Source organism: Microcaecilia unicolor, chromosome 1, assembly GCF_901765095.1.
Source record: "Microcaecilia unicolor chromosome 1, aMicUni1.1, whole genome shotgun sequence".
NCBI classification, from domain to species: Eukaryota; Metazoa; Chordata; class Amphibia; order Gymnophiona; family Siphonopidae; genus Microcaecilia; species Microcaecilia unicolor.
In genome coordinates, this window is record NC_044031.1 from 256,409,788 (window position 1) to 256,437,465 (window position 27,678).

Sequence of the window (27,678 nt, forward strand, 5' to 3'; positions counted from 1 at the left end):
CCTGAGCAAATAGCTGCCACTCTCCGGGCTCCAATGTATGGCGACTGAGAAAGTCCGCCTTGACATTCATGACTCCGGCAAAGAGAGCCGCTGACAGCTGTTCCAGGTTCACTTCCGCCCACTGGCATAAATTCATGGCCTCCTTGGCTAGAGGGGCGCTCTTGGTACCTCCCTGGCGGTTGACATAGGCCACAGCCGTGGCATTGTCCGACAGGACCCGTACTGGCTTCAACGCCAGTACCGGGATGAACTCCAACAACACCAACCGAATGGCTCTGAGTTCCAGGAGGTTGATAGACCACTTGCCTCTGCAGGAGACCAGAGCCCCTGCGCTGTCCTTCCCAAGCAGTGGGCTCCCCAGCCCATCAAAGAGGCGTCTGTCGTGACGACAATCCACTCCGGGGTCACCAGAGGCATTCCTGCAGACAACTTGTCTGTCTGCGTCCACCAGCTCAGCGCCTTGCGCACTGCTGGGTCCAAGGGAAGGCGCACAGCATAATCCTCCGACATCGGAGTCCAGCGCAGCAGCAGAGATTGTTGTAGTGGTCTCATATGAGCCCTGGCCCAGGGCACTACTTCCATCGTGGCCGTCATAGAGCCCAACAGCTGCACGTAGTCCCAAGCCCGAATAGGAGAGGCTACTAGGAACTAGTCCACCTGAGCCTGAAGCTTGACAATCCGATTGTCTGGCAGGAACACTCTGCCCACTTGGGTGTCGAATCGAACTCCCAGATACTCCAGGGACTGAGTCGGGCGCAGTTGGCTTTTCTCCCAGTTGATGATCCACCCCAGGGAGCTCAAAAGAGCAACCACCCGGTTCACAGCTTTGCCGCACTCTGCATAAGAGGGGGCTTGGATCAACCAGTCGTCCAGATAAGGATGGACTTGAACTCCTTCCTTCCTCAGGAAGGCCGCGATGACCACCATTACTTTGGAGAAGGTCCGCGGAGCAGTAGCCAACCCGAACGGGAGGGCTCTGAACTGGAAGTGTCGGCCCAGTACTGCAAAACGCAGAAAGCGTTGATGAGGAGGCCAGATGGGAATATGCAAGTACGCTTCCTTGAAGTCCAAGGATGCCAGGAACTCTCCTGCCTTCACTGCCGCTATAACAGAGCGGAGGGTCTCCATGCGAAAGTGCCGAACTTTCAAGGCCCAATTGACCCCTTTGAGGTCGAGGATAGGCCGTACAGAACCTCCTTTCTTTGGTATCACAAAGAAAAAGGAGTAACGTCCCTTGCCAAGCTGATTTTCTGGCACCGGAACGACCGCCCCCAGGCGGATCAGATTGTCCAAGGTCTGCTGCACTGCCACAGCTTTGACCGGAGACTTGCAGGGAGAGAGTACAAACCCGTCTTTTAAGGGTCGGCAGAACTCTAGCTTGTAGCCGTCTCTGATGACTTCCAGCACCCAAGCGTCTGAAGTTATTGTGGTCCACTCGCCCATAAACGAGGACAGCCGTCCTCCAATCTGCACTGGGGCGTGGACCAAGGCCCCGTCATTGGGTACAAGACCCTGGGGGAGAACCGGAGGGAGAACCGGAGGGAGCACCTCCGGGACGGCGGTCTCTGCGAAAGGAATGCTGCTTGGGGGAGAAGTTCCTCTTGAAGGAAGAGGGGGCAGAGGAGCCCGACCTGCCCGGGCGGTACCGACGGGCTTCCTGAAACCGTCCTCTGGAGGTACCAGGGCGAGTACTAGCCCGAGCCCTGACCTCTGGTAACTTCTTGCCCTTAGACGTGCCAAGATCGGTCACGATTTTGTCCAGCTCGACCCCAAAGAGCAGCTTGCCTTTAAAAGGCAATCTAGCCAGGCGGGATTTAGAGGCGTGGTCAGCAGACCAATGCTTCAGCCAAAGCCACCGCCGCGCAGAGATTGTCTGAGCCATGCCTTTAGCTGAGGCTCTCAAGACATCATACAGCAAGTCTGCCAAATAGGCTAAGCCCGATTCCAGGGCCGGCCAATCCGCCCTCAAGGAATGATCCGAGGGGGAAGCCCGCTGCACCATAGTCAGGCACGCCCTGGCCACATCGGAGCCGCAAACTGAGGCCTGCAAACTTAAAGCAGCCGCCTCAAAGGACGACCTTAAGGCCGCCTCCAATCTTCTGTCTTGGGCGTCCTTTAGGGCCGTGCCACCTTCCACCGGCAACGCCGTTTTCTTAGTCACCGCAGTGATTAAAGAATCCACGGTAGGCCACAGAAAGGCCTCACGTTCACTTACAGGCAAAGGATAGAGGCGGGACATAGCCCTAGCCACTTTAAGGCTCGCTTCCGGGACATCCCATTGAGCCGAAATTAAGGTGTGCATGGCATCATGCACGTGGAAGGTTCTAGGCGGGCGTTTCGTCCCCAGCATAATGGCAGAGCCAACAGGGGCTGAGGGAGAGACGTCCTCCGGAGAGGAAATCTTCAAAATGCCCATGGCCTGCACAAACAGGTTGGGCAAATCCTCTGAGCCAAAGAGTTGCGCTGCAGAGGGGTCATCCGCTCCATCCGAGCGGGGATCCGTCTCCTCCAAGGAATCCGCAAAGGACCGTTGGGAGAACTCAGATACACTGCCCTCATTTACATCGGAGGAGACAAAGTCCTCCAAGGCCTGGGAATCAACCCGAGGGCGTTTACCTCCGGGGGCCTCAACCTCTTTACCTGACGAGGGAGCAGGAAGGCCTGATGCAGCAGCAAAATAAACTTGGGGGAGAAACCCCCCCAGACTGTGCACTTCCGCAGCCTGGGCAACAGCCCTAGACGCACCCTCAACCGGCGCTCGCAAGAGCGGGGGAGAGACATGCTGCGCATCCAAGATGGCGTCCGGCGCGACACTCCGCAAAGGAGCCGCGCGGGAAAAACGGCGCTTAATTTTAGCCGCCTTTGTGCCGTCGCCCAAATTAAGGGCGTTCATGGCATTAATGTCTCCTACCTCAAGGGCGGCCCAAGAAGAAGCCGTCCGAGCCGCGTGGCCGGCCAAGATGGCGGAGGCGAGGAGCGGGGGATGGGCGTTTATGGCGGGAAAAACCGCCACGCCGGAGGAAGGACCGGGACACTCATCGGTCACAAAACTGTCACCCAACAAGGGCGAATCAGACTTTAAGACCCCCGCATCCCCTCTAGAAGCGCCCAAGCGATCCGGGGAGCGACTCTTTACGCCCTCGCCCTCCGACGCCATATGCCACGTGGAGATAAATCGGGGAACCCCCTGCCCGCTATAAAAAGGTAAAAATTACCTGCTTTCCGCTCCGAGCCGTAACGACCTGGTGTCCCAGTGAGTAGCTGCAATGAACGTTTAAATAAACGTCGAAATAAACGCCTTTAAGGACGTTCAAAATTGTTGTTTTTTTTGTTTTTTAACGGAGCCAGCGGGAGGGGGGAGAAAAGGAGGGACCTGGCACCACCAGGTTTGCACTTGCTCAAAAGAGCCCTCAACCCCAGGCACTCAACAAAACCTAAAAATTAGGCTTGGAGGCCTAGCCAGAGCTGCTGCTGTGTGTGACCACCACCTGCTGAGATAGAGAACACACTGAGGAGTTTCCGGCAGCACATGACCACATATAGGGAGGCAAAAGTTTGCTCTCTATCTCCACCTGCTGGTAGATGGACACAACCCACCAGTCTATGGATTGATCAGCATGATGATATGGAATGGTGGGTTTCAAGGTCTTTGTTTCTCCAATTTTGAGAACATCTGGTACAGTGCTTCTCCTTTTGAGATAATAGAAGCAACACAATTTGGGATTTATGGTGTTATAGCCCTTCCCTCATGCCATCCTCCCAATACATGCTTTATCAGGCCAGTTAGATGGGATTTCAGGCTCAGTACTATTTATAGTTATTTGTTCACTGGCTACTGCTGAACAAAAAACTCCATTTGAACAGCAGATTCCGTCTAAATATTCACACCCTTCATTTCTGTTTGGACTAGCCGTTGAGCCCGTGAAAATGGGCTACTTTTGGAATGGGGGGGGGGTTCCGAGCCCCCCCCCCCCCCCCCCGAGTCGCTGCCGCCGCCCCTCCACCCAGCCCGAGCAGCACTGTAAACTTACATCAGCACGCAGCAGCAGGCATATCAGCAAAGCTGCCGTCGGGGCGGGCTTCCTTCTCTGCCTGTGTCCCGCCCTCGTGTGATGTAACGTCAGCGAGGGCGGGACAAAGGCAGAGAAGGAAGCCCGCCCCGACGGCAGCTTTGCTGATGTGCCTGCTGCTGCATGCTGATGTAAGTTCACAGTGCTCGGGCCAGATGGAGGGGCGGCGGCGACTCCGAAGGGAGGGGGAGCGGTTCCAACGTCTGCAGCATGCCAGTAGAGACTTCCCTCTCTGTCCCGCCCCCATCATCACGTATTGAAGCGGGGGCAGGGCAGAGAGGGAAGTCTCTACTGTGCATTTGCGAGCGAGTACGGTCACTCGCCGTTTATATGTTTGATGGGTCTCACAATAAGACAGTAAATTTGGTCTTTACTGTTTAGAATCCCATACCAAGCACAACAGGGCCCTTTCTATTTCCATGTTGCCTGCTTAAAATAAAGAGGTATGATAACACCAAAACATTATGTTTTGCCCATAGACATTCAGATTTTTTTGTTTGTTTTTCCTCTCTTTTTAAATGTAATCTGTATCAAGGATTCTCAGTTGTGGAGACTGTTATCCTACTTGTCCTGAGGGAAAGCAAAGTTACTTATCTGCAACAGTTGTTCTAACAGACAGCTGGATACCAGCCCCCATATAACCTGCCTTTCTCTTCTAAAGGACAAGCTTCTCCTAATCGCTTTGTATGGAAATAAGATGGCCCTATAAAATGGAGTACTTCTTACAAGTGTGAAGCAGAACACTCTAAAATGATTTACTGATTCAAAAATACTGCTCTGATCTCAAACTCAATTAGATATCACTCTCTTGGCGAGAGATTAGAAAATGTCAAAAACATGAGTCAAATCATGGAAGAATTCTTGAACCACCTGCTACAATTTTAATAACATTTTTAAAAAATAATGTCTTTGTAATCTTGAAACTAAAATCTTTTTAAACTGTTTTGAAAAGGTTATTGAAGCAACCTCACCTTCCAGTTCTTTGCAGCTCTGGTCCAGCATGATGATCTTCTTCTTTGATTGTCTCACCAGTGGGAGTCAATCCATTTGGAAATGTAGATACTTTTCTCTTTTCCTAGTTCACAGTTGGAGGAGGAGGAGGAGGAGAAAAGAAAAAAAAGTACACTCTTAACATGAAATCCTAGTTTACTTGCTTTCAATGATACTTAACAGCCTAGCCCAGTCATTTATATTATAATTTCACTTGGGAGATTCACACATTCCCTGAGCTCTGGCTGTCAAAATGTTGGACACACTGAAAAACAACCTCACAGTCATATGGGATACAGCTGAAAGCAAACCGAGACACACTTTAAAGGTTTCACAATAGTTCTTTCTTACCATATTTTTGTAACAGTACAGAATAAAGCAAGGCTAAAATATTTTTATCTTACATTGAATTTAAAAGACTGTGGGAGCAGCACAAGGCAATCTGCTATCTGAGGTGAGGGATAAGACGGTCCCCTCCCCCGAGCTCCCATGGCACCTTACACTCAAGAGAGTAAGGTGGCTGGGAATGATGATAGAAAACAACAAACTGACAGGAGCCAAGCACAAGTATGTTACAAATCATGAAAATACATAAACCATTTATATTTACAGTTTATTTTGATTTGCTAGACCGCTCTAGCTGCCAAAGCAGTACAGAGCGATGTACAGGCTAAAAGAAAAAATTGAAAGAGGAAAGGAACTCCAATTAAAAGTAGTAAAGGTTAACATTCACACCATAAAGTTCAGATAGACAAGCAACAACAACAGTAAAGGAAGGTATCTAGTTGGTAAATGCTCAGCTATCTAATCCTTCTGATCCTCCAAAAGCCTGCCTAAAAAGCCAGACCTTCAGGTTGGCCTTGAAAGTTTTAAAATAAGGTTCATTATGAAAGGAAAGTAGGAGACTGTTCCATATATGTGGTGATACAAAAAAAAAGAGCACTGTGCGTAATAGATTCATATTTGGCAGGCTTGGTGCCAGGAAGGCCAAGGCGATGGTCACTGAGCAAGCAGGTGAATAAGGGATGGTGAGGCATGCTAGTTAATACAGAAGGCCAAAACAAAGCACCATAAAGGTTAAGATCGCTAGTTTAAAGATTACACGCTGGTCAACAGGTAACCTGCAGTGGTGTTTTAACAGAGGACTGACATGATCCGAATGATGGGCATGACATAGCATTCTGACAGCAGTGCTCTGAAGAGTTTGCAATTGTTTTAAGACTGGGGTAGGCCTGTGTAAACAACATTACAGTATTCAAGACGGGAGATGAAAGGAAGAATGAGAGAATACAAATCAATGAGATTGAAAAGGTGACCAACCGTATGAAGCTGGAGAAAGCGAAAGAAAAACTTTTGACAGGTTTGATATATGGGGCTTCAAGAGGAGAGAGAGAGGGGGGTCCCAAATGATTCCAAGATATCGAAAACTAGAGACCGGGGAAATTTACAACCCAAGCAGAGCGAGGGGTGAGGAAGGAGGGATCAGAGAAAATGAAAACCAACAAGCAACAGTTTTGTCCAGATTAAGAGACAGACAATGATCAATCAGCCATTGAGCAGCCGAGTCTAGCCAAGTTCAAAGTGGGACAATTGAAGTGGGGGGAGGGGGAAGACTAGGATGGGTAGGCTAGGTAAATAAAGATGTTGTCTGCATAATAAAAGGCTGAAATACTGAAGGACTAAATGAGGGTTGCAAGCGAACTTACTACTACTACTACTATTTAGCATTTCTATAGCGCTACAAGGCGTACGCAGCGCTGCACAAACATAGAAGACAGTCCCGGCTCAAAGAACTTACAATCTAATAGACAAAAAATAAAGTAAGCAAATCAAATCAATTAATGTGTACAGGAAGGAGGAGAGGAGGAGAGGAGGGTAGGTGGAGGCGAGTGGTTACGAGTCAAAAGCAATGTTAAAGAGGTGGGCTTTCAGTCTAGATTTAAAGGTGGCCAAGGATGGGGCAAGACGTATGGGCTCAGGAAGTTTATTCCAGGCATAGGGTGCAGCGAGACAGAAGGCACGAATTCTGGAGTTGGCAGCAGTGGAGAAGGGAACAGATAAGAAGGATTTCTCCATGGAGTGGAGTGCAAGGGAAGGGGTGTAGGGAAGGACGAGTGTGGAGAGATACTGGGGAGCAGCAGAGTGAGTACATTTATAGGTTAGTAAAAGAAGTTTGAACAGGATGCGAAAACAGATAGGGAGCCAGTGAAGCGACTTGAGGAGAGGGGTAGTATGAGTAAAGCGACCCTGGTGGAAGACGAGACGGGCAGCAGAGTTTTGAACCGATTGGAGAGGGGAGAGGTGACTAAGTGGGAGGCCAGCAAGAAGTAGATTGCAGGAGTCTAAACAAGAGGTGACAAGAGTGTGGATGAGGGTTTTGGTAGAGTGCTCGGAAAGAAAGGGGTGGATTTTACGGATGTTGTAAAGAAAGAAACGACAGGTCTTGGCGGTCTGCTGGATATGAGCAGAGGAGGAGAGAGAAGAGTCAAAGATGACCCCAAGGTTTCGAGCTGAGGAGACAGGGAGAATGAGAGAGCCATCAACAGAAATAGAAAACGGGGGGAGTGGGGAGGTGGGTTTGGGGGGAAAAATGAGAAGCTCAGTTTTGGTCATATTTAATTTCAGGTGGCGTTGAGACATCCAGACAGCAATGTCAGACAAGCACACTGAAACTTTGGTTTGGATGCAAGGTGAGATATCAGGGGTAGAAAGGTAGATTTGGGAGTCATCAGCATAGAGATGATAGGAAAAGCCATGGGATGAGATTAACGAACCAAGGGAAGAAGTGTAGATAGAAAAGAGGAGGGGACCAAGAACAGAACCCTGAGGTACGCCGACAGGCAGAGGGATAGAAGTAGAAGAGGATCCACCAGAGTGAACACTAAAGGTGCGGAGGGAGAGGTAGGAAGAGAACCAGGAAAGGACAGAGCCCTGGAATCCAAGTGAGGACAGGGTATCGAGAAGTATGCTGTGATCAACAGTGTCAAAAGCAGCGGAAAGATCAAGAAGAATGAGGATGGAATATTGACCTCTGGATTTAGCCAGTAATAGGTCATTGGAGACTTTAGTAAGCGCAGTTTCAGTTAGAAACAGGTTAAACAAAAGAGGGAAGAGAATCAAGCCCTGAGAGACACCACAGTGTAACTCACTAGTGCCTGAGCCAGAGGACACAGTGAAAACTTGAAAAGAGCAGTGGGATTAAAAAAAAAAAAAAAAAAAAGAAGTGAACCAAACAAGTACTTTGCCAGTAACACCAAGGGAGGAGAGGTTGTTAACTAGATCAAAAGTTGAACTAAGATCTAGGGAAACTGCCAGAACAATCTTATGTTGATTAAATTGGCTATGGATTTTGCTAAGTAGTGTTTACACTACTGTTTCTGTGCTATAGTGAGTCCTGAACCCCAATTGCCTTGAGTGTAAAGCAAAAATCAAAGTTGAAAAGCTTAATGGAGTCAAACAAAAGAAAAATGTCCAGTTCATTCCATCAGTGTCAAGCCCTCTAGGGCTAGCAGCCACCAGGGCCTAGCTGCACACCCGTTGTCTATTGTATATAATTATATAGCACATAATTATTCATTCACAGGGGCATTCCCAGAACAACAAATAAAATTCTCCCAAAGGGTACAGAGCAGAAGTAGAATGTTTCACTTTACAACTCAGCATACAAACTCTGTTGTCAAATCAGTGACAGTAACACAGACTCACCTCACGCAGTGTATGGGAATGGAACACAAAACCTTGCAAACACTCAGAAGCTTACCGTACCATACCAGCACCAAGTTAAGAACTCAACTGCACCAACCCTACCTATGAAAAGTCAGCACTACAAAGGTTCTAGAACACCAGCATACCTCCAGGGATCAAGGGTAGGGGGGAGGAGTGCAAGGTAAAATTATGTATAATCATACCTGATAATTTTCTTTCCATTAATCATAGCTGATCAATCCATAGACTGGTGGGTTGTGTCCATCTACCAGCAGGTGGAGATAGAGAGCAAACTTTTGCCTCCCTATATGTGGTCATGTGCTGCCGGAAACTCCTCAGTATGTCGATATCAAAGCTCCATCCGCAGGACTCAGCACTTAGAGAATTACACCCACGAAGGGACACTCTGCCCAGCTCACCACCGCCGAAACGGGGGAGGGGAATTAACCCAGCTCATCCCCACACAAGTGGGGAGGGGAATCCGTCCAGCTCATCCCCGCGGAGCGGGGGAGGGACACCACCCCGCCGATGCGGGGGGATCTGGCTTATCCTGCAACCGCAACCGCGGGAGGAGCTGACTGACCCGAACACCGCCGAAGCGGGAGGGGTACAAAACTGCCCTACAGCCGCACGAAGCGGGAGGGAGTGCCGGCAGAATTATAAGTCTCAATCCAGCCCCGTAAAACGGAGGGGAGAGGAATGCAGCAGCTCACTGTAACACAAACTCGTCTTAACTCTTGAAGAATCCAAGTGAAAAAACTTGAACACGAAGTCTTTCTGAAGTAACTGAAGAGTAAACTTGAACCTGAAATGCAACCAGAATAAAACAATACAGATATCTGGGAGGGGCTATGGATTGATCAGCTATGATTAATGGAAAGAAAATTATCAGGTATGATTATACATAATTTTACCTTCCATATCATCAAGCTGATCAATCCATAGACTGGTGGGATGTACCGAAGCAGTACTCACCCAGGGCGGGACATAGAAATCCCTGACCGCAACACTGAAGCTCCAAACCGGGCCTCCGCCCGAGCAGCCACAGTCAAGCGGTAATGCTTGGAGAATGTATGGGCCGAAGCCCAAGTTGCCGCCTTGCATATCTCTTCCAAGGAGACGGAACCGGCCTCTGCCATCGAGGCCGCCTGAGCTCTTGTGGAGTGAGCCTTCAGCTGGATAGGCGGCACCTTCCCTGCGGCCACATAAGCCGCTGCAATGGCTTCCTTGACCCATCTTGCCACTGTAGGCTTAGCAGCCTGCAGACCCCTACGAGGACCTGCAAACAGGACAAACAGATGATCCGATTTCCGGAAATCATTGGTCACTTCCAAGTATCTGATGATGACTCGTCTCACATCCAGATATTTAAGAGCAGAGTACTCCTCTGGGTAGTCCTCCCTACGAAAGGAAGGGAGACAGAGCTGCTGATTCACATGGAAGCGAGAAACAATCTTGGGCAGAAAGGAAGGCACTGTGCGAATAGTCACTCCTGCCTCAGTGAACTGCAGAAAAGGCTCTCGACATGAGAGCGCCTGGAGCTCGGAAACTCTTCTGGCTGAAGTGATAGCCACCAAAAAGACTGCTTTCAACGTCAGGTCTTTCAGAGATGCCCTCGACAAGGGTTCAAACGGCGGCTTCTGCAATGCTCTTAGCACCAGGTTGAGATTCCACGCAGGCACCACTGAGTGCAGAGGAGGGCGCAGGTGATTAACTCCCTTGAGAAAGCGCACCACATCTGGCTGGGAAGCCAGGGAAGCACCCTTCAGGCGGCCCCTGAAGCAAGCCAGAGCCGCTACCTGGACCTTAAGGGAACTGAGCGACAGGCCTTTGTCCAGACCTTCTTGCAGGAACGCCAACACTGAAGAAATTGGAGCAGTGAAGGGAGAAAGTGAGCCTGCTTCACACCACGCTGCAAAGATACGCCAAACCCTGGCGTAAGCAGTAGAAGTAGAGCGTTTCCTCGCTCTCAGCATAGTGGCGATGACCTTGTCTGAGAAGCCCTTCTTCCTCAGACGCTGCCGCTCAATAGCCAGGCCGTAAGACCAAAGGGAGAGGGATCCTCCATCACCACGGGACCCTGATGTAACCGGCCCTGCTCCACTGACAGCCGCAGAGGATCGTCGACTGAGAGCCTGATCAAGTCCGCATACCAGGGACGTCTGGGCCAATCCGGACCCACCAGGATTACCCTGCCGGGATGCTTTGCCACCCGGTCTAGCACCCTGCCCAACATGGGCCAGGGCGGGAACACATAAAGGAGCTCTTGTGTCGGCCACTGTTGGAGAAGAGCATCTACTCCCAGGGATCGAGGGTCCCGTCCTCTGCTGAAAAAGCGCGGCACTTGGCAATTGGCCGATGACGCCATCAGATCTAGGCTCGGCTGGCCCCAGCGCTTCGTGATGTCCAAGAACGCCTGAGCAGATAGTTGCCACTCTCCGGGCTCCAAGGTATGGCGACTGAGAAAGTCCGCCTTGACATTCATGACTCCGGCAATGTGGGCCGCTGAAAGCTGCTCCAGGTTCGCTTCCGCCCACTGGCAAAGACTCATAGCCTCCTTGGCTAGAGGGGCGCTCTTGGTACCTCCCTGGCGGTTGATATAGGCCACAGCCGTGGCATTGTCCGACAGGACCCGTACAGGCTACAACACCAGTACCGGGATGAACTCCAATAACACCAACCGAATGGCTCTGAGTTCCAGGAGGTTGATAGACCACTTGCCTCTGCAGGAGACTAGAGCCCCTGCGCTGTCCTTCCCAAGCAGTGGGCTCCCCAGCCCATCAAAGAGGCGTCTGTCGTGACGACAATCCACTCCGGGGTCACCAGAGGCAATCCTGCAGACAACTTGTCTGTCTGCGTCCATCAGCTCAGCGCCTTGCGCACTGCTGGGTCCACGGGAAGGCGCACAGCATAATCCTCCGACATCGGAGTCCAGCGCAGCAGCAGAGACAGCTGTAGTGGTCTCATATGAGCCCTGGCCCAGGGCACTACTTCCATCGTGGCCGTCATAGAGCCCAACAGCTGCATGTAGTCCCAAGCCCGAATAGGAGAGGCTACTAGGAACTAGTCCACCTGAGCCTGAAGCTTGACAATCCGATTGTCTGGCAGGAACACTCTGCCCACTTGGGTGTCGAATCGAACTCCCAGATACTCCAGGGACTGAGTCGGGCGCAGCTGGCTCTTCTTCCAGTTGATGATCCATCCCAGGGAGCTCACAAGAGCAACTACCCGGTCCATAGCTTTGCCGCACTCTGCATAAGAGGGGGCTCGGATCAACCAGTCGTCCAGATAAGGATGGACTTGTACTCCTTCCTTTAGCAGGAAGGCCGCTATGACCCCCATTACTTTGGAAAAGGTCCGCGGAGCAGTAGCCAACCCGAAAGGGAGGGCTCTGAACTGGAAGTGTCGTCTCAGGACTGAAAAACGCAGAAAGCGTTGGAGAGGAGGCCAGATGGGAATATGCAGGTACGCTTCCTTGATGTCCAAGGAAGCCAAGAACTCTCCTGCCTTCACTGCCGCTATAACAGAGCGGAGAGTCTCCATGCGAAAGTGCCTCACTTTCCAGGCCCGATTGACCCCTTTGAGGTCGAGGATAGGCCGGACAGAACCTCCTTTCTTTGGAACCACAAAGTAAATGGAGTAACGTCCCTTGCCAATCTGATTTTTTGGCACCGGAACGACCGCACCCAGGCGGATCAGGTTGTCCAAGGTCTGCTGCACTGCCACAGCTTGACCGGAGACTTGCAGGGAGAGAGTACAAACCCGTCTCTTAAGGGTTGGCAGAACTCTAGCTTGTAGCCGTCTCTGATGACTTCCAGCACCCACGCGTCTGAAGTTATAGTGGTCCACTCGCCCAGAAACGAGGACAGCCGTCCTCCAATCTGCACTGGGGCGTGGACCAAGGCCCCGTCATTGGGTACGAGACCCTGGGGGAGGACCGGAGGGAGCACCTCCGGGACGGCGGTCTCTGCGAAAGGAATGCTGCTTGGGGGAGAAATTCCTCTTGAAGGAAGAGGGGGCAGAGGAACCCGACTTGCCCGGGCGGTACCGACGGGCTTCCAGCAACCGTCCTCTGGAGGTACCGGGACGAGTACTAGCCCGAGCCCTGACCTCTGGTAACTTCTTGCCCTTAGATGTGCCGAGATCGGTCACGATTTTGTCCAGCTCGACCCCAAAGAGCAGCTTGCCTTTAAAAGGCAACCTAGCCAGGCGGGATTTAGAGGCGTGGTCAGCAGACCAATGTTTCAGCCAAAGCCACCGCCGCGCAGAGACTGTCTGAGCCATGCCTTTAGCTGAGGCTCTCAAGACATCATACAGCAAGTCTGCCACATAGGCTAAGCCCGATTCCAGGGCTGGCCAATCATCCCTCAAGGAATGATCCGAGGGGGAAGCCCGCTGCACCATAGTCAGGCACGCCCTGGCCACATAGGAGCCGCAAACTGAGGCCTGCAAACTTAAAGCAGCCGCCTCAAAGGACGACCTTAAGGCCGCCTCCAGTCTTGGGCGTCCTTTAGGGCCGTGCCACCTTCCACCGGCAATGCCGTTTTCTTAGTCACCGCAGTGATTAAAGAATCCACGGTAGGCCACAGATAGGCCTCACGTTCACTCACAGCCAAAGGATAGAGGCGGGACATAGCCCTAGCCACTTTAAGGCTCGCTTCTGGGACATCCCATTGAGCCGAAATTAAGGTGTGCATGGCATCATGCACGTGGAAGGTTCTAGGCGGGCGCTTCGTCCCCAGCATAATGGCAGAGCCAACAGGGGCTGAGGGAGAGACGTCCTCCGGAGAGGAAATCTTCAAAGTGTCCATGGCCTGTAACAACAGGTTGGGCAAATCCTCTGGGCGAAAAAGCCGCGCTGCAGAGGGGTCATCCGCTCCATCCGAGCGGGGATCCGTCTCCTCCAAGGAATCCGCAAAGGACCGTTGGGAGACCTCAGACACGCTGCCCTCATCTACATCGGAGGAGACAAATTCCTCCAAGGCCTGGGAATCAACCCGAGGGCGTTTACCTCTGGGAACCTCAACCTCTTTACCAGACGAGGGAGCGGGGGCAGCGTTGTGCATGAGGAAGGCCTGATGCAGCAGCAAAACAAACTCGGGGGAGAAACCCCCCAGACTGTGCACTTCCGCCGCCTGGGCAACAGCCCTAGGCGCACTCTCAACCGGCGCTCGCAACAGCGGGGGAGAGGCCTGCTGCGCATCCAAAATGGCGTCCGGCGCGAAACTCCGCGAAGGAGCCGCGCGGGAAGAACGGCTCTTAACTTTAGCCGCTTCTGTGCCGTCGCCCAAATTAAGGGCGTTCATGGCATTAATGTCTCCAACCTCAAGGGCGGCCCAAGAAGAAGCCGTCCGAGCCGCGTGGCCGGCCAAAATGGCGGAGGCGAGGAGCGGGGGATGGGCGTTTATGGCGGGAAAAACCGCCACGCCGGAGGAAGGACCGGGACATTCATCGGTCACGAAACTGCCACCCAACAAGGGCGAATCAGGCTTTAAGACCCCCGCATCCCCTCTAGAAGCGCTCAAGCGACCCGGGGAGCGACCCTTTGCGCCCTCGCCCTCCGACGCCATGTGCCACGAGGAGAAGAATCGGGGAACCCCCGCCCGCTATAAAAAGGTAAAATTACCTGCTGTCCGCTCCGAGTTGTAACGACCTGGTGTCCCAGTGAGTAGCTGCAATAGACGCTTAAATAAACGTCGAAATAAACGCCTTTAAAGACGTTTAAAATTTTTTTTTTTTTTTTTTTTTTTTTAACGGAGCCAGCGGGAGGGGGGAGAAAAGGAGGGACCTGGCACCACCAGGTTTGCACTTGCTCAAAAGAGCCCTCAACCCCAGGCACTCAACAAAACCTAAAAATTAGGCTTGGAGGCCTAGCCAGAGCTGCTGCTGCTGTGTGTGACCACCACCTGCTGAGATAGAGAACATACTGAGGAGTTTCCGGCAGCACATGACCACATATAGGGAGGCAAAAGTTTGCTCTCTATCTCCACCTGCTGGTAGATGGACACAACCCACCAGTCTATGGATTGATCAGCTTGATGATATGGAAGGGCTCTTTTTCAGCTGGAAAAGATGGACTACTACAAATTCCTATATGGAACCTACATAACAGAATTCCTCATCTAAGTTACATAAGAAAAAAACATAAGCAACCACTTGTTACTTGTGTTTAGTAACAAAATAGACTGCAAACTAGACAAAAAAAATGAATTGAAAACCAAAGAAACCAGACTGAGCCGTAGAAACCTGAAGGAGGAGAAATGGATACATTTCCTTCAGTACAGAACAAAATATAAGAAATGTATATTTTCAAAGCCAATGTTATCTTTCCCTAAATATGAAAAATAAATCTGCTTGTATCCTTGTTTTCTGACCATCTTCTTTTTCCACTTTGATTGGTCAGTCTCTTTCTACCATTTTTAGTTGCTTTTTTCTCTTTCCAGGATCTCATTTCTAATTTGTTTCTTCACTGTCCTGTCTTCTTCCTTATACCAATGAACCTTTTTTTTTTTTTTTACTTTATTTCTCTCATCTGCCTTTTTATCTACCTGTATCTAAATTTCATCCCTCTTTCTCCCCACAATGCTCAGTCTCCTCTTTCACCTACATATCTTTCTACTTCCTGCACTTTCATCCCTTACCCTCCCATTCCCACAACTTCTTCCTTCCCCAGCCTCCTATTTCTTGAATTTCACACTTTCTAGTCTCCCATTTGTATTCATTACAACCTCAGCTTCAATCTCTGCCTCTAATCTCCTCACCAAGAACATAAGAATAGCCAAACTGGGTCACACCAATGATCAATCTACCCCAGTATACTGTTTCCAACAGTGGCTAATCCAGATCACAAGCACCTGGAAGAAAACCAAATAGCAGTAAGATTCCACGCTACCAGTCCCAGGACAAACAATGGCTTCCCCATGTCTAGCTCAATAGCAGACTATGGACTTTTCCTCCAGAACTTGTTCAAACCTCTTTTAAACTGAGATATACTAACTACCGCTACCACATCCTCCAGCAACGAGTTCCAGAGCTTAACTATTCGTTGAATGAAAAATATTTCCTCCTATTTATTTTAAAGAATTTCCATGTAATTTCATTGCATTTTCCCTGTCTTTGTACTTTTTAAAACAGTAAAAAAACATTGATTTACACCTACTCATTCTAAACCGCTCAGGATTTTGTAGACTTCAATTGTATCTCCCCTCAGCCATCTCTTTTCCAAAGGGAAGAGCACTAACCTCTTTAGCCTTTACTCATATGAGAGGAATTCCATCCCCTTTATCATTTTGGTCTCTTTTCTTTGAACCTTTTCTAAGATACGGTGACCAGAATTGAACGCAATACTCAATTTGGAGGTATAGAAGCATTATAGTATTCTCGGTCTTATTTACCGTCCATTTCCTAATAATTCTTAGCATCCTGTTTGCTTTTTGGCTATTGTCTTACACTGGGCAGAAGATTTCAGCATATTATCTACAACGACACCCAGATCTTTTTCATGGGAGCTGACTCCTAAAGTGGACCCTAGCATCAGGTAACTATGATTCAGATTATTCTTCCTAATATGCATCACTGCATTTGTCCCCATTAAATTTCATCTATCATTTGGATGCCCAATCTTTCGATTTTCTAATGTCCCCATGCAATTTTTCACAGTCCACGTGTGTTTTAACAGCTTTGAATAGTTTTGTGTCATCTGCAAATTTAATCATCTCACTTGTAGTTCTGATTTCCAGATCATTTAGCTAAATATCACCTCTCCCAGTACAGATCCCTAAGGTACTCCATTGAGAAAAATGGCCATTTAACCTTTACCCTCCATTTTCTGTCCAATAACAGTTCCTAATCCACAACAGAACACTGTCTTCTATTTCATAACTATCTAATTTTCTCAGAAGTCTCTTGAGAGAAACTTTGTCAAAAGCATTCTGAAAATTTAGATATACTGCATCAACCAGCTCACCTTTAATCGACATGTTTATTCATGCCTTTTAAAGAAATGAAGCAAATTGGTAAGGCAAGACTTCCTTTTGCTAAATTCATGCCGACTCTGCCCCATTAAACCATGTTTATCTATGTGTGCCGTAATTTTGTTCTTTATAATAGCTTCCACTATTTTGCCCAGCACTATCATCAGACTTACCAGTCTAATTTCCCGGATCAACCCTGGAACCCTTTTTAAAAATCAGTGTTATATTGGCCACCTGACAATTACCAGGTACTATGGACAATTTTAACGACAGTGATTTCTAACCTAACAGCAGATCAGCAATTTGAGTTTTTTCAGCACCCTAGAGTGCATGTTATCCTACTACTCTACTTCTTTAATTTGTCAATGTCACTCAGCGTGTCTTCCAGGTTCACCGAGATTTCGTTCAGTTCCTCACCATCGTCAAACCCTTGAAAACCATTTCTGGTATAGGTAGATCTCTTACATCTTCTTCCATAAAGACAGAAGCAAAGAATTCATTCGGTCTCTTCACTCTGGCCTTTCCTCCCTGAGTGCCTCTCTTTTGGTCAGATTCCCTCATAGGTTTTCTATTTCTGATGTACCTGAAAAAGTTGCTATTGTGAATTTTTGCCTTTGCGGCAAGTTTCTCTTCATATTCTTTTAGCCTTCTTTATCAGTGCTTTGCATCTAACTTGCCAGTGCATATGATGCTTCCTATTCTCTTTACTTGAGTCTTTTTCCGATCTTTGAAGGGTGTTTTGGCTCCAATAGCTTCTTCACTCCACCTTTTAACCATACTGGCTTCATTTGGTGTTAATTCCACCTTTGTAAATACGTGGAATGCATCTATCTGGGTTTCCAATATGGTGTTTTTAAATAATGTTCATGCCCGATTTAAAATCAACCTTTACAGCCAATCCTTTTAGCTTTTTTAACCATTTTCCTCATTTTACCACAGTCACCCTTTTGAAAATTAAATGCTGCTACAGTACATAAGAACATAAGAATAGCCACACTGGATCAGACCAATGGTCCACCTAGCCCAGTATCCCGTTTCCAAACAGTGGCCAAGCCAGGTCATAAGTACATGACAGAAACCCAATTATTAGCAACATTCCATGCTACCAATCCCTGTCTCAATAGCAAACTATGGGCTTTTCTTCCAGGAACTTGTCAAAACCTTTTTTAAACCCAGATACGCTAACCGCTGTTACCACATCCTCCAGCAACGAGTTCCAGAGCTTAAATATTTGTTGAGACAAAAAATATTTCCCCCAATTTGTTTTAAAAATATTTCCGTATAACTTCCTTGAATGTCCCCTAGTCTTTGTACTTTTATAACGAGTAAAAAATCGATTTACTTCTACTCATTCTACACCACTCAGGATTTTTTGTGGACCTCAATCATATCTCCCCTCATCCATCTCTTTTCCAAGCTGAAGAGCCCTCACCTCTTTAGCCTTTCCTTTGCGACTTAACTCCAGATATTAGCTCAAATTTGATCGTTTCATGATCACTGTTTCCCAGCAGACCTAATATGGTTCTCTCTTGTACTATGTCCTACTTCCCCCTCTTGTCGGTTCGTGGACCAGTTGCTCCAAGCAGTCATTTATCATGTCTACGAATTTTACCTCCCTAGCACTCCCCGATATAACATTTAATCTTGTCAATATTATGGTAAAAGAAATCACCATTATACTGTTGCCCAATTTGCCAGCTTTCCTCACTTCTATAAACATTTCTTCATCTGCCTAATCATTCTGTCCTGGGAGATTGTAGTAGAGCCCTACCAGAATACTCCTTCCCTTCACACATAGAATTTCATTAGAATTCCACGATGCCATCCGTTTCATGTAGAAATTTTATTTTATTTGACTCAATTCCCTGTTTAACAGAGTGTAACCTCCTCTCCAATTTGATCCACTATCATTGCGATATAATTTGTACCCTGTTAACACAGTGTTCCACTGATTGTTCTCCTTCCACCAGGTCCCTGAGATGCCTATTATATCTATTTCGTCATTTAGTGTTATATACGCCAACTCTCCTATCTTATATTTTAGGCTTCTAGCATTTCTATACAGACATTTCAGATTGGGGTTTACCCCTTGCATCTACAAGCTGCTTAAAAGATTGACGGGGATAATGTGCACCCTTTACTCTGCTCTCCCTTTAAACAATCCTGGCTTTCTTTCACCATTGTTGAAACCCCTCTATTGGGATTCCTTAAATGTTCCATTTCAATAGCAACTTTCAAGGATACTCCACACCAAACCATGCTCCCCCTGGGTGACTGTTGACTTTCTCCCACATTTTAGTTTAAAACTTGCTCTATCACCTTTTTAATTTTTAGTGCCAGCAGCCTGGTCCCATCCCAATTAAGGTAGAATGCATCCTTCTGGAATAGGTGCCCCGGTTCCTAACAAATCTAAATCCCTCATCTCTGCACCGTCTCAATCACACATTGAGACTTCGGAGTTCTGCCTGTCTCTTGGGTCCTGCACGTGGAACAGGGAGCATTTCCAAAAATGCTACCCTGGAGGATCTGGATTTCAGCTTTCTACCTAAGAGACTAAATTTAGCTTCCAGAACCTCCCTCCCACATTTTCCTATGCCGCTGATATCCACATGTACCAAGCCAGCTGGTTCCTCCCCAGCACTGTCTAAAATCCTATCTAGGTGATATGTGAGGTTCACCACCTTCACAGAAGGCAGGAAAGTGACCAGGCGATTCATACATCCACCAGCCAGCTATCTACAAGCCTAATGATCGAATCACCATCTGCAACAGCTGTTCTAACCCTTCCATCTGGAGACACATCCTTGGTGTGAGAGGATAATGCATCCCCTGGTAGACAGGTCCTAGCTATATGATTCTTCCTATTTCACCAGGGTGATGCTCTCCTCCTCCAAGGCAGCAAAGGAGTGCCATACTGGAGGTGGGACTTGTCTACAATGTCCCTGTAGGTCCTCTCTATGTACCTCTCTGTCTCCCTCAGCTCCTCCAAGTCTGCTACTCCAGCTTAAAAAGAATGGACTCATGCTCTGATAGCTAGGAGCTTTTTGGATCAAGTACACACATATAACCTCTTGCCAACTGGGAAATCATACATATGAAACTCCATGTAAAAGACTGGATAGCACCCCTCTCGTTGCTGGACTGCTGTCTGCATCTTAGTATTATGGAGTTGTTTAAATAATTAAAACTTGTTAAGGTACTAGGAATATATAGTGTGATTTATTTAGTGTTGCTTCTGCAGGACTGCCGAGAGACTGGGCTGGGCCCCCCCCAGGTCACCACTCCCCCCCCCCCCCCCCCCCCCCCACCGGGACGGGCCCCTACATTGAAATCACAGCGCCTCTCACCTCCGTGTGAAAGCGCTGCAAGCAGCAGATTGCTTCCCTTCGGGCCTCCTTCCCTCCCTGTGTCCCGACCTCGTGGAAGTTACGTCAGACGAGGGTGAGACACAGGGAGGGAAGGAGGCCTGAAGGGAGGCGATCTGCTGCCCTACTGCCTGCAGCGCTTTTACATGGAGGTGAGAGGTGCTGTGATCTCAATGCAGGGGGCCCGGCCCGGTGGCAGACGGTCGACGACGGAGGTCGGGTAGGACTGTGGCGCAGGGCCCCCCTTGGAGGCCCGGACCCGGGGAATTTTGTCCCCCCTGCCCCCCCCCCTTCGCTCACAGCGGCCCTATGCTTCTCAAAAAGTAATGAAACGTAATTAAAACTCTGTAAAGAAAACAATCCCAGCATGCACAATGTATTAAACTTTCAGTGCCAGCAGCACAAAATGAGAAAGACTGCTTAAGATACAGACAGTGGAAGACTGGGAATTAAACAGGTTAAACTTGTTAAGATCACATCACTGATGCAGAATTAACATTAATCTTATCTAATCTTAATGTGCTTCATCCAGTGGGATGACTGCATTGATTTTTTAAATTAGAAACAAGCACTTCCAAGGACTGTACTATTATCCATTATTAATAGACGAGTCTCACACTGCTACTGGGTTTTTTCCCCTTCTTGCCTGGGCTTTTTCACTGAATTCTGCAGCAAAACAGCGGCAGCGATTCCCACGCTACTCCTGCTTTAACAGACACCGTTGACCACACTATACTTCTAGATATGCTGTCCTCGCTTGGATTCCAGGGCCCTGTTCTTTCCTGGTTCTGCTCTTACCTCTCACTTCGTTCATTCAGTGTTCACTCTAGTGGATCCTCTTCAACTTTCATCCCGCTTTCTGTTGGTGTGCCTCAGGGTTCTGTCCTTGGAGCCCTCCTTTTCTCCATCTAAACCTCTTCCCTTGGTACCCTGATTTCATCCCATGGCTTTCAATACCATCTTTACGCTGATGACTCTCAGATCTACATCTCCACCCCTGAAATCTCAACCTCGATCCAGGACAAAATCTCAGCTTGCTTGTCCAACATTGCTGCTTGGATGTCTCAATGCCATCTAAAGCTAAACATGACCAAAACTGAACTTCTCGTTTTTCCCCCTAAACCCACCTCCCCTCGTCCCCCTTTCTCTATCTCTGTTAATGGCTCTCACATCCTGTCTCCTCGGCTCGTAACCTTGGAGTCATCTTTGATTCCTCTCTCTCCTTCTCTGCACATATTCAACAGATCGCCAAAACCTGTTGTTTCTTTATCTACAATATTAGCAAAATTCGCCCCTTCCTTTCTGAATACGCTGCCAGAACCCTTATCCACACCCTTGTCACCTCTCCCTTGGACTATCGCAATTTACTTCTCACTGGTCTTCCGCTCAGTCATCTCTCTCCTTTCCAATCTGTCCAAAATTCTGCGGCACGACTTATTTTCCGCCAGAATCGTTACACCCACACTAGCCAACTCCTCAAGTCACTTCACTGGCTCCCTGTCCGCTTCTGCATTCAGTTTAAACTTCTCGTACTGACCTTTAAATGCATCCAACTCTGCAGCACCCCATTACCTCTCCGCTCTCATCTCTCCCTACATTCCTCCCCGTAACTCTGCTCACTGGACAAATCTCTCTTGTCGTCCCCCTTCTCCTCCACTGCTAACTCCAGGCTTCGCTCCTTTTCTCTCGCGGCACCTTATGCCTGGAATAGACTTCCTGGACCTATACGTCTAGCTCCATCTCTACATGTTTTCAAATCTATGCTGAAAACTCACCTTTTCACTGCTGCTTTTTAGCTCCTAGCCACTACTCAATTGCCCTCCCCTTTTCCCTTCCTGCCTTCTCACCCATTACTTCCCTCACCCGTAACTGTCTTGTCTGTCTGTATTATTTAGATTGTAAGCTCTTTTGAGCAGGGACTGTCGTGTCAGGTGTTCAGCGCTGCGTGCATCTGGTAGCATTACACAAATGCTAATAACAATAACAGATCTGAGTATGTGTGAATCGCTGCCTCGGACCTGTTAAAGCAGGAACAGAGTTAGATAAAGCAGGCAGTCACCAAAAAAAAAAAAAGCTCTAAATTCCGGTGGTGGCAGGGCCCGAGATTAAATGTGGAATGTTTGTGGCATGTGGTATGTGCCATCTTTCCCCGCCGTGGTACACCAGAGTACTGTAACGCACAGTTTGGGAAACACTGCTGTAGGCTGTGGCAGAAATTTCAAGTTTAAAACTATGGGGGAAAAGGGTTTTACACTATGGAAACTACTTAATAAAGTTTGCTTTTTTAAATTCAACTATCAATAAGCCTACAATTCCTCTTTTATCCCCAATCTTTAAAACACCAACCTTTGCTCCTTCCATGGTATGCATCCCCCTACCTATCCATCCCTTTCTTTTCTTACCCCCTTATTCAGGCTCCCTCACAGACCTTTGATCCAGCACAATAAAGCAGTTCTTATGAGTTAAATGTAAACAAGATCTGCATCCACAAATACTCAACTTTCCCCAGCAAAGTGCAGATCATAATTAGTACACTTCTCCATCAAAGTCACAATACAAAAAATATTCTGATTCTAATTCTAATTGAGTAATAGCAACATAAAACTCTCTACCAGCAGCAGTATGAAATGCAAAACCTAAAGAAAATCCAAACAACAAACATTTAGCAAATATGTCATAAAATAGTAGCACTAAAGCTATGATTCAAATAGCAGGATCCCTACTATTACTCCTGGGGGAATTCAGGCAAAATAAACTCTGTATAAAAATGTTGGAAATTCGTGCAGAATATTTAAAAATTCTGCATTCTCTACATGCAATTTGTTTTGTGCAGAATTTCCCCAATAAGGCCTGACCACTCCCCCAGCTTTCCCTTCCCAGCTCCCCCTCCTGCACTCACTCCAACTTTGCTTCAGATTTCACCCTTCCAACCCCAACTTAGCTTGAACCCTTTCCTTTCCCTTCAACCAGATTTCTCTGCCCTTAGTCCTCAACCTCTACCTCTCTCTATTTGAAACAAATGGGACTCCATACAACAGTTGGGCCTAGGCCAGCAGAGGAAGCAGTCTGATACTCAGCTGTTTGTTTCTTCCTTATGTCACATCATCAGTGAGGAACACAAGATAAGGTGGCTGGCAAGGAGCAAAAAAAAAAAAAAAAAAAAAAAAGGTAGGGATTGGGGGATTTGTATAAGCAGTTTGTGGGTGTTTGCTGCAAGGGGAGGGTATTAGAAGCTTGACAAATTTTCTGCCTTCTATTCCTTGTGCAGAATTGTTCGAGTGGCATACAAATGTCAACACAGATTTAGATGCAATCAAATATCACACCTCAGTCACACAACACACACACACAGACCCTCACCAATACAGAACAAGGAATCAGACATTAGAGATGGAGGTATGTAGACAAAAATGGAACTTGGAACCCCAAGAAGATAAACTCAGCATGTATTGCAACACTGGAGAAATAAAAAGCGAATGCATTTCTTTTCATACTGAACACAATACATAGTCATCTGCAATACACACCTCCAAGAGCTAGCATATCCATTAATAAATTCAAAATATAACACTTCTTTTTTTTTTTTTTTTTTACCTTTGTTGTATGGGCATTTTATTTTTCCATCATGTTGGTCCCAATTTCTCTTTTCTATCTTCTGCTAGCTCTGTTTCTACTACTACTATTTAGCATTTATATAGCGCTACAAAGAATACACAGCGCTGCACAAACATAGAAGACAGTCCCTGCTCAAACAGCTTACAATCTAATAGACAAAAATAATAAATCTCTCCCCTATCTTGTTCCATTCCCTCAATATGTGGGGTGGGGGGGGGGGGGAAGAGAGAGAGATGTCAAACCATGGACAGGGGGGAGGAGAATGGAAGGAGATATGCCAAACCTGAGGTACGGGAAAGAGAGTTGCTGGAGTTATAACTATTCAGAGTAGCTGGCAGCAGGCTGACGGCAAGATGCCACCCCCTGAAAAGTGTTGCCTGAGGCCTCCACCTCAGTTGGCCTAATTATAGAGCTGCCCCTAAAAGTAAATTCTAAGTTCCAAGACTACTAATTCCCTAAAAATGATTACTTAAGGAATGTGCACTAGACATTATAGAGATAATTCTATCACTGTGCACCTATAAACATATACCCAGAATGTACCTGGTAGGAGCCTATTCTCTAAGAACATAATTATTTACTTTTCCTTAGAGAATACTATTGCTTCAGAAAAATACACGCCATAAAGCTGGCATCAGTGTTCATGCCTAAATGATAGATGTGTGCACATAACTTATAGTATAAGTTATGCAAATTAATGTACAAGTCCTGTCCATGTTCTACCTATGTGCATGCTTACTGGTATAATATATGCTACATAAGATATACATTTACAGAATTTCACTTAGGCAGAATTTTGGAATTTTAGCACACTAAAGTGCACACATATGCACAAATGTACCATTCTTATATTCATGTAATCAGCATGTAAATTGTTACCACATACTTCACACATCTTCCCCCCATGCATAAGAAAGCTTGAAAATTACTAGCACTTTGAATTCCTGTCCTCAGTAATATACATTTGCAATTCCATAAATATAAAATGAAAGCTATCATTGAACCATGCAAAATGAAATTACGACCTGAAAATGCTTAGCTCAAAAAGTAAAAGCAAACACACTATACATAAAGACTTCATATCTGTGAAAAAAAAATCTGATTGTGCTAGGACATATAAGAAATCTTACCTGAGAAGGAACACTTTTTGGCGGCTCAATGCGTATGGAAGGATCCCATTCTCCAGGAGGCAGAACAGTTACTTGATCTAAAAATTCATCAATTCCAGCAAGGAGATCATTCCTATCTTTTGCTTTATAGGCAACATCATGGAAAACCTTTAAAACAAAGTCATTTATTAGTGTACATGCCCATGTGCAGGTGAAACACAGAAGTTTTAAAGGAACATTTCAGGAGAGTAACAAAACACAGCATTGTAATATCAAGATTCAGCAGGCACAGAAATGGCAATTGGTAAATAACATAACAAAAGCGCATATCTAACATTGCATCACTGCAATAATTGTCCAAAAACCTCTAAGTAAGATCACAACCAAATAGATTACAGCTATTCTGTCATCTTTGTCTATATGATGAGCCATATATAGTCATGAACAAATCTCCAAACCTAATTACACTTCATGCATAGCTGTCAATCTACAAGATGTGTGTTTCTAATGATGCTTCCACACAGCTTCTAAAGCACTAAAGCTCAACAACAGAATTTCCCACCAAGTACAGCTGCAGCACTCAGACCAATTGTTACTTAAAACAGTGTTCTTCATTGCAAGGCCAGTGGCCATCACCCACTGATCCAAAGTGTGGACCTCTGGACCCCTCTTCCAGAGTCTTGCCAGAAACACTACATCCAATCAGTGTTCTGTTTTCTCCCTGCACCCAGTAAGCTCTCTGTGAGTCACATTTGCCTAAACTCCTTCACTATTCTTCGCAAGACAGACAAACAGTTGAGATATTGGGCACTAAGCAGCTCAAACTTGCTGAGTCACATGATGCCAGTTGAAACAGAATATCTGTTTCAGACGTGGTGCTGTTAACAAATCTACAAAGTAAATATAAAAGGAGTAAAAAAAAAAAATTGTGGGGGGTGGGGGGAACCAGCTTGAAGGCACTGAAAGTAGAGAGAGGATGGTGAAGGCTGACTAGTAGGGGATTGGGCAAGGATGGATTTGGACTAGCTGAGATGGTGCTGGAGGAGAACGTAGAGAGAGGATATGGATAACAGGGATAAAGGCATGTGTTGGGGGAGGGGAGGAGAAAATGTGAGAGTATACTATTTTAGTTACATAATAACTCATAATGCACCTAAACAGTCAGGCCAACTGTATCGGAGGGGAAACCTCTCAGAATAGCTGTGACACTGGAGGACTCCCCTAGCTCAGTATGCTGTGTCTGCTTTGTCTAGCAATGATCTTGATGCTCAAACTAATTTTTTTTTTTTTGCCAACATGGTTCCCACTAGGAAAATAGCAAAGATCACTGTCCCTATCCAATTCTCTACTAATTTGTTCTCGAGTGGACAAAGGAGTAAAGACGACAACTAGGTCAGTGACAAAACTACAAAAGTTTGCATAGTTTATCTCTGAGCTGAAATGCAACAAAAACTACCAATTAAAAAGGTCTCCTTTCCCCCCTTAAGGGATGCAACATTTCAAATGATGTAATTAAGAGAGATCACCCACTGATTTAAATATACTACCTCATCTGTCATAAGAGTTGCTATTGACTCCCAATTTCATGGTATTGTGATGCCTTGCCAGGTGGACCAACAATAGAAACAGAAACTGTGGATAAAAAACATATTCAAATGACAATCAAAATTACAAGAAAAAATCCACTACAGGTAAATAACTTGTGTTTTCTCTGTGGACAACAAAATTCCCACATATGTATATCACCAAAGCAGCCAATTCAGAGAAAAGCTTTTCCTAGATCAGTGGTTCCCAAACTTTTTCGATTCACAGCACTTTAGTATCAGAGCAATTTTTTTTCCGGCACCCCCCCCGCCCCCCAATCGGTCTCCGCACCCCCCTTCCCAACCACATCATGTCAATATTTCTCCCTTTCTCCCACATGCACCATCACCCCTATATCCAACATTTCTCCCTCTCCCATGAGGCATATCCCCCTCCCATCGACTGTTTGCTGTATCTCTTCCACTTACCACCAGAGCTTAGTTGGAGAGAGGAGGATGAAGAAGAGCATGGAGCTGAGCACAGGAGAGAGGCAACATGATGTCCCACGGGTGCCCAGGGCCCTCAATGCTGGCATGGGCAGCACACAACTTTTACAGGATTCTCATGTTCTCTGCATATAAAGAAGCCCTTTCAGTCAAAGCTGACTTTTATTGAAATTTCCGTTTTCTGAAGAGGGCTCTGCTGGCTTGCCATTAGCTCCAACTTCTCTCCATGAAAACAAGACTCCAACTGAGGCTGTGTAGATTCTATAAACCTACCAAGCGTTCAATAGCCTGCCGGCTGCTTTGGAATTGTTATATTTAGGGTTGCCAGATGGCTGCAATTGTATCCTGCTGCATGTATGAATAGAACGGTATTGAATAAAGCAGGCAGTCACCAAAAAAGAAATAAAAGCACCTTGTACAGCTCCAAACTCTGTTGGTGGTGAGGTCAGAGATTAAATGCCGACTGTGTGGCATGTGGCACTTGCACTTAAGGATGAACTCCATCTTTCCCCGTGGCACCCCTGCTACTATGCCACAGCGCACAGTTTGGGAAATACTGCCCTAGATTTTCCACAAGAGAGACAGGCAACTCTGGTCCTCTAGATCCACAGTTTGGTTGTGTTTTCAGGATTCCACAATGAATATGCATGAACGATTTGCAAGAACTACTGTCCATTGTATGCACATCTCTCTAATGCATATTCATTGTGGATATCTTGAAAACACAACCAACCTGTGGCACTCGAGGACCACAGCTGCCTATCCCTGTTCTAGAAATTCAATTTTTAAGCTTCACAGTGGATGTGTATGAAGCCCCATAT

The 27,678-nt window shown here is 47.0% G+C and overlaps 1 protein-coding gene across 1 annotated transcript in view; it reads right to left on the reverse strand.

The window, feature by feature from the left end:
• SLC4A7 (solute carrier family 4 member 7) overlaps window positions 1-27,678 on the reverse strand; it is a 413,178-nt gene that overhangs the window by 190,345 nt on the left and 195,155 nt on the right. Inside the window, 4 exon segments of the mRNA XM_030205798.1 lie at window positions 5,042-5,145; window positions 24,849-24,995; window positions 26,375-26,403; window positions 26,406-26,459. Coding sequence (XP_030061658.1) covers window positions 5,042-5,145; window positions 24,849-24,995; window positions 26,375-26,403; window positions 26,406-26,459 — 334 coding nt within the window.